The sequence below is a fragment of the Echiichthys vipera genome (genome assembly GCF_963691815.1).
Source record: "Echiichthys vipera genome assembly, chromosome: 8".
In the NCBI taxonomy this organism is placed as follows: domain Eukaryota; kingdom Metazoa; phylum Chordata; class Actinopteri; order Perciformes; family Trachinidae; genus Echiichthys; species Echiichthys vipera.
This window is the reverse complement of record NC_139833.1, coordinates 14373986-14381727: the sequence shown is the minus strand read 5'-3', so window position 1 is coordinate 14381727 and position 7742 is coordinate 14373986. Positions and strand designations below refer to the sequence as shown.

Genomic DNA, 7742 nt, shown 5'->3' with positions numbered 1-7742 from the left:
AGCATGCTTAAAATACTGAAAGCCCCGGTGTTTAGTATTTTCACTACGCATCATTTCCTTCAGTTCAGAGTCTTTTATTATATTCTGTGCCGTTACTGCTGCACTGAGTTCTTTTGATTTATGAATGTTGCTCCGTGTTATCAGATTTTTGCATAATGCCATCCCACGTTCTGTGTAAGATGTAAATGTTTTGTTTTTTAAAATTTGATCAGTGTTAAGTTGTGAATGCATAATGCAGTGTCACACAGTTTTGTTCTCAGGTAATGATCCCTACGATTAGTATTCACCCTTTACTTTAACGTTCAGCTTTATCAGACACCCGATTATTCCCTTTAATTATTCAAATGCAGTACTTTAATGGCTAGGCACCTCAAATAGAGCATTCCTAAAACTAATGTGTGTTAGGACCCAGTAACACTGAACTTGTGACTTTGCCTTTAGCTCGTTCCAGCAGCTATTTGGACGGACACTCAGCAGATGTTTTATTGGATTTGTTTGCCTTTTTATCCTTCATTTTGAATAAACTGCACTTAGTCAAACAGTGAGAATTTGTTTTATTGTCTACAATGGACAGGTGTGGTGATAAAGCTTTTATAAAGTCAAGGAATGAAAATATTTCACACTTTTAGAAAGTTTACATGTGTCTCAGTGGTCTTTCACAGTTCATCTTCAGACTGTTATGACTTTGTATTGCGTTGTCGAAGTCAGGGGAGAATACACTGACTCAAAGTGACACACAGAGGAATAACAGAGATTAATCTTTTATCACTAATGTAACCACTTCAGGCACATGGCTCAGGATCCCAGTGAAACAACCACATTTGGAACCAAGAAAATCACATAACAAAACAGTGGCTGCCATCTGCTGGCGGTTAAATACATCAAAAAGCGTGTGATTTGAAAACCAAAGAGACAAAACATGATTTTCTTTCAGTTGTGGCACAGGATCTGTAGCGGTGAACATAAATTCAAAAGAATATTAAATCATAAATACTAATAAAAAGTAATTCCATATAAATCTTGTAATGCAGAAATGTGTCAAATACTTCATTATTTCTTTTACTTCCATTTCTGCTTGGTTTTAGTTTGGCGACATGAGCCTTTTCCCCCTCCAGGTATAGTATAGCAGTGGTTGTGATAGGGTTTGGAGTAGATATGACTGGAAAACTATCAGGTGTTACTGGTCTGCAGCGGCCCGAGTATCCTCTCCTGGTTATGTTTGCGGAAAAAGGCTTTTCCAAACTCGTAAGTGCTGATCATAATTGCGCAGGCCGGGGCCACTTTGATCAACCTTGGGATGAAACCTGGCAGAGAGATAACGGAGAAGAGGAGTGATTACATGAATTCCATGTAGTTAGGTATGAGAAGTCAAAAAATATCACAAAAGTACCTACCTGCAAACAGTCCACCAAAGCCGGCCTGCGCCACAATCCTGCTCATCACGCTGAAGGTGGAGGCAGAGACCTGACATGACACTGATGAGACAAAGACAGCAGTCGACATCAAATGAATCTTAACTAACCACAAAGTTACACAATAACAAAGAAACACGAGGCAGTGGGTTAGCAGCAAACCCCCATGTTCTGCGAGGTAAAACTGTTTTTGTCAAGTCTGGTGGATTTGATGAGAGCATAGGAGGGTTTCAGTTTGCCTCGCGTAAACTTAAACGGGGCTGTCTGGCGGCAAGGAAGATTGCTTGACTGCACAATCTTTCCAAACAAGTTCATAAGTTTCTCTGTTTGGGAATCCACCGATGTACAATATTTGCAATCTTCAGAAGCATTTACTAATGAATATAATAATAAAGAATAATGGCATAATTACAGTTCTTTGCTTGTAGTTCTCCCAGCTCCACCTGCCTTCTCGTTTTGACGACATCAAAAGGTAACGTGACGATAGAAGCAATCTGAATAAATAGAAAGGTAGATTATTACTAACTTATTGTTCATTTGTGATTTGTGATATTTTCTGTCGATTTCTGTCCCTACAGGTTAAAAAGCCATTTCAGAGGAAACAGGAGGGCGGATGCACTCACAGAGCCAGACACCGCTCCAGAAATGAAGGTAATAGTAAATGATGGTTCTCTGGTGTTATACCGCTCACACAGCAAGCTCTTGCCCTTCTCATAGTTGTACCAGTACATGGCTGAGAAGGGCACGTCTCGGAAGAGTGTGGGCCCCAAACCTCGCCACAGAGACCGCCAGCCCTCGGTCTGCACTGCAGAGCGGATGTAGTTGGTCAGCTCCCTGTACGACTGTTTCTGGGACTGCAGCTTCGTACGGATCAGCTCCAGAGGGCTGATCACAGTCGCTGAACCCACTGGTGCACACACACACACACACAGAAACAGTTCAAAATACATCTTTTATCGCTGGACGGAATAGGACAAAAACACAGCAGGTGATAATGACATTGAAGACTTTTTTTTCAGTTTGGTGGAGCGTTTTAATTGAAAAGAGTCGTATCTCTTTATGAATTATTATCAAGCAAATTGAAGTCGTCCTCATCAACTGTGCTTTTGTAAAACTCTCTTTTTTAATAACTGCACACTTCAGGGTCACAATGTCAGACTAGGTTTTCAAAATGAAATCTCGTGTTGGAGGAAATTAAAGATACTCGGGGCTGTAGGACAGTAGGTACGGGTGGCTGCCCTTGAAAATTAATCTGGAAATTAAACCACCAGTATTATTAAAATACTGCAATAAGTTAACCATGCTGAAAGGAACTCTGACTCAAAAGATGCCTTTTCAACTTGTACATTTTTTTAAATAACTAATTATTACACAGCTTTGTGGAATACTTCATTCTGATTGGTCAATTAAGGCAATCTACAGCCTGTTATTAATGACATGCAGACCGCTTTTATGAATAACAGATTGTCGCTATGGACACAGTTCTGACCATAGACTCATATAATAATTTTTATATCAATATTTTGTGCCAAATTATTGATTTCTTTAGTACGTAGCTGTGTAATTAGTGGGATAATGTAGACCTAGAGACTTAGACTTCTCTTTATTGATCCTTTGGGATGACTCCCGCAGGGAAATTGAGATTCCAGCAGCTTACAGAAACACAAGGGAGGTAAAAAAAAAGAAATACAGTATAGGAAAACCCATAAACTCTCAGCTAAATAAATACAGAAAGTATTAAAAAAAACAATAAACGGAGTTAAATATATATGAGGTCGATTAAGTTATTGCACAAAAAAGTAGATTATTAATTGCACAGGGAGAGTGAGCGGGTCATTTTTATGACTTGAACCCTCACAGGATGATGCAGGACTCCAGGTGAAGCCTGAAGGAGGTTTAATTCACAATAAAATCCACCTCACTCGACATTATCCCGTTCATGTTCCAGTCTGTAAAAAAAACTGAATGCAGACATTCAACAATAATTGATGTTAAAGCTTGGGGCAGAGCTGGAAAGCTGTACTGTTGACTGTTGCACTCTGTCACATTAAGTTAATTGGTTGATTTGATTTTCTTCCCCATCTTTGTATTAAAACTGTTGCACAATAATTTCCCTCGGGATAAATAAAGCTTCTTGAATCTTGTCTTGACGTGTGACAGCGGTCAGCTCACCTCTAGCGATCGCTCCTGCCAGAAGAGGAGCCTCCTGAGCGTAGTCCCCCATCCTGATCCTCAACGCTGCACACAGCTGGTCGTAGCAGGTGAAGTAGATCACTGTAGCTGGCACTGCCATCACACTGGAGATCACATATACAGAAGATTATGCTTACATCAAGATTATGCAAACCACAGAAACAACACCAATAAATGAATGAATCTATTAAAGAAAACTTAATTAAGATAATATTTAGCATAAAGCAGTCGTTGGTAATCAGCCCTCAAACATCAACAACGACAACAAAACAACGTAGGTGGTTTGCCACTAATTGGTACAACTTCAAATGAAAGCAAGTGCATCAGCTACAGGCTAAACGACTGCAGACCAACCACATTTGCTCAATCAATAACTCGGCTCTAAGAGGAGAGCAGGTAGCAGGAAGTGCAACGAGGGAATAAAAGACACTGAAGAATTCACACTCACAGGGTTGGAGGTAAACCGCTCCATAATGCCTTTATTCCTTCATGGCGTACTATCTTGACAAAGGCATCCTGCAGAAATACAGAGCAAGGAATCAGTGTAGGAAGGCGAGATAGTTGGCAGTCGGGACAAACAAGCTAGGGCACTTGTCTGATAAACTCCAAAGCTTTATATTTCATTTTGACATGCAATGGGTATGTGAAATAGTTACCAGTGTGCCACTGAAGTGACCGGGGGCTTTGTACCAGGCCCTGGAGTTGCCGTTTTCACACACACATATGTGGTCCATGAGTCCATTGCAGTAGACAAAGCATTTCCCTGAAAGAAGTTGAAAATAAAGCAAACACATGTGGTCATTTAACGTGTACTGTATTTAACACAACACAATACCAACACAGTTCATGATCATTATACCTTTGGGGAAGGGATTCTTCTGCGCCTGCAGCCTGATTTTCACAACATCCAAAGGAGTAACTGAAAAAAACGTGAGATATCGCATGAGCCTCCATGTTTGTAAATTAGGTACACTGGACAAATGTTGCCAAATGTGATGTTGGAAATTAAAGATCTACTGCATTTATATAATGCACAGATGTTTGTACATGTTTTGCACTGTTAGCAAAGCTTGCCAGGTGAGGTAAAATGCAACATGACACGAGTGTTTCTGCATATTGTAGCCTCTTGTCACAAATCACATTTATTTCACATCATTATCAACTATGTTCAGAAGCAAAATAGATTTTTGGGGTGTTTCCCTATTTCAGGCAACCTTTGGTTATCTTTCATTGCAGCACACTATAACCATTTTAATCTTGATCCAACTTGTGGTTTGCTCATCGGGGAGTATAGGAAATAGACCTACTCCATAAGGAAAATGTCCTGAGAGAACTTTTGTAAAGATATGACACTAAAAATAAAATGTTATTAAATTAATTCAATCTGTCAGTCACTTACTTTTTATTAGTGAAAGCAATAAAAACTATATAAATAACTTTCATTAGCATTGAACACACAACTTGGACAGACTTTAGACGTTTTGGCTGTCAGCTTCATTAACATGGCGAGAATGATACTATACCTTTATCATAAATTAAAAAGAAACAGGATGTTTACTGGGGATTACCTTTAGCACACTCGTTTGACAGGTTATTAGGTACATATCATGACAATATTATGTTCAAGGTGGAACTGTTTTAGGTGTTGATTCATTTTGGAGAATGTAGTTTGTGGTGCTGTTGTATTTGTTTGTGATATACAGAGACGCGTTTGCTAAGAGACACTTTTCAGTATAAAACATCACAATTCAGCAACAGCACAATGTACAGCCTCCTAAAATGACCAGAAACTTGAGTCAACACCACTAAAATAAAATACTGTAAAACAGTAAAGTATTGTTCTACGCTACATTCATTTTTTTAGCTATGTGTACCTAATAAAGTGGCAACTGGGAAGTAGAATTTCAAGTCTTTTAAGTTGATTTTCATAACATAATAAAATTAGTAAAAACCTGTTTGAAACCGTTGACTGTCAGGATGTAAAGGGAAACAAATGTTGTGTTATGAGAAGTGATTAACATTAATGTTGCAGTAATGTGGAAGTAAAACATCATCTCAGTTATTTTAAAGAAAAAAGGCTACACATAGGAGATGATTAGTCCTACGTATTCCACCACCAACATTGTGAGAGGTATTTAGGAAGAAAGAAGACAAATGTGTGAACGATAAAGAAAAGAAAAAGTACAATTTGATTTATGTTACAAAATAATTCAAATAAGTGCTCTCAGTTTGTATTGCATTTTCTCAGAGTAGCTTATTTGTTTGGAAGGATATAGGTTATTATCATTATGATTAGAACTTGTATTTATTTAGGTTGTTAGTCATTTATTTATTATGTAAAGTTAGAAAAATAAACACATGTATAACATATAATATATACAGTATGTGTCTCACCAAACAAAGATGTGAGGATTGCTCCAGAGCAGGACGCCACCATCTGTTGAAGTGGAGTAATGCCATTACAGGCTGGAGGACTTTGACCACTCATGCTGTCTTCTTAAAAAAAACAAAGATTTGACATTAGACGTATTTTAATTTGTATGTTACGTAACTGTATTAGCCCTATCGGGACAGGTCTGCTCTGCCGCGGTTTCTGGTCTTTTCGTGTTGCTTTTACTTGTTGATCGCCACCGAAGTGCAAGTAGAATTAATTTACACACTTCCAAGAATCTAAAAGTGAGGTTTCATATTTGTACATGAACATTTACTTGTCAAATTAGTAAAATAAAGTGACCTTGATGAGAGAAAGCAGTAAGAACTTCTGGGCGACGCTCAGCCTGAGCTCAGGTGATGGTTTACATTAAAAATGGAAACTAAGAAGACATTACGGTATATTTTAGAACTGTCAAAGCGTGTAATTGTATTGTGAAGGGCTGAAGTATGGTCCCGGATGTTTTGACAACATTGATGTTAATTTGGACGACCAGTAGCTCCCAGTGTTTACGACGGGGAAATCGGGGTGTCAGCATCCCTTTGGCCACTCTTGTAAACACAAGGATATATGGTTACAAAGTTAAGAAGTTAGAATTTAGTTTAACACCATTAAATTAACTCCAAACATTACACCATAATTTATATTCGTAGGTTAAACAGAAAATTTGATAGAATTTAGCCAAAAACTGTATCTTCTTTGTCAAAAATGATGGATGAAAGGGATTTTACAGTAGAATAAATATTGCACATAATGCCTTTTATCAATGCAAAATAAGGAACTTTGAGGCTGAATTTCTCAAACACTATACAATAAATATGCTTGATACTGAGTGAGTGAATAGACAGGAAGGCTGAGATCAACTGTATCAACCTTTGTCAGAAATTATGGATGAAAGTGAATTTACAGCACAGTAAATATTGCACATAACTCCTTTTATCAATGCAAAAGAAGGAACTTCGAGGCTGAATTACTCAAAAAACGAACTATACTTGATACTGAGTTGGCAAGCAGTAAACGTAGTCTTGAGGTGCAAAATGTCCTTTATAGTAAGAAATTAGCATGCAAGCAACAAATTATAGCGTTTTAGTTATATGGTATGTCTGTTGTTACTGCCTTCGATAATCAAGGTTTTATTTTGAAAACCGGAAGCTTGCTTGCTCCGTTCATTCAGCATAAATTCTGTAATACGGGCGCACTTGAAATGTTGGTGCGGCTGGTTTGACCACGAAAAGATAAACAGCGGCTCACTTATGACTGACTGCTGCCATAGTTCAGTTAGTTATCACTTATACAGAGCTTGCTTTGCCACATGAGCTTAAGTGCGTCCACGGAAACGTTAGTGCGTTATTACATTTAAACATGTGGGACGTTGAGAGGAGAGTTAGGTAACTACTTACCTGCCAAACCGCCTCAGCAACAACGTTTCCCATGAACACACACATTCATAGTCACATAGATCGACAGTCACTACTGTTCTTCAGGCTCCAACGGAAGCATATCTCTAACACATGTGCATGTTCTGGCCAGGTGTTGTTGTAACCTTAGCTAGCTGTTGGTTCACACACCAAAGATTACATGATGACATTTCCTACGCAATAGCAATTTCAGCACAGCACATTCGTCAGTTTTTTACGCGACATTAATGTAAACACAGGGTAAATATATTAAGAAAAAACTATACACTGAGTAAAATAAATATAGTT

At 38.3% G+C, this 7742-nt stretch overlaps 1 protein-coding gene across 2 annotated transcripts; it reads right to left on the bottom strand.

The window, feature by feature from the left end:
* Positions 1–522: 522 nt before the first annotated feature.
* On the bottom strand, positions 523–7589 carry slc25a40 (solute carrier family 25 member 40). Of its 2 annotated transcripts, none has more exons than XM_083918903.1 (10): positions 7437–7589; positions 6000–6101; positions 4465–4524; positions 4262–4368; positions 4054–4121; positions 3585–3709; positions 2036–2319; positions 1825–1906; positions 1395–1475; positions 523–1304 (listed from the first exon to the last, which is right to left on the bottom strand). In XM_083918903.1, exons 2-10 carry the CDS (start codon positions 6091–6093, stop codon positions 1171–1173), a joined length of 1035 nt encoding a protein of 344 aa, XP_083775029.1. In that variant the 5' UTR covers positions 6094–6101; positions 7437–7589; the 3' UTR covers positions 523–1170. The 2 variants fall into 2 exon arrangements, with proteins under 2 accessions (XP_083775029.1, XP_083775030.1); XM_083918904.1 differs by having other exon boundaries at positions 1167–1304; positions 1989–2319.
* Positions 7590–7742: the final 153 nt, after the last annotated feature.

Excerpts from the sequence above, each read along its gene's own strand:
- slc25a40 (XM_083918903.1), bottom strand. The coding sequence starts at position 6,093 with ATGAGTGGTCAAAGTCCTCCAGCCTGTAATGGCATTACTCCACTTCAA. Across the intron at positions 4,122-4,261 it reads GTCACTTCAGTGGCACACTG|GATGCCTTTGTCAAGATAGT; the intron begins GTAACTATTTCA and ends GTATTTCTGCAG. Across the intron at positions 3,710-4,053 it reads AGCGGTTTACCTCCAACCCT|TGTGATGGCAGTGCCAGCTA; the intron begins GTGAGTGTGAAT and ends TGTGATCTCCAG.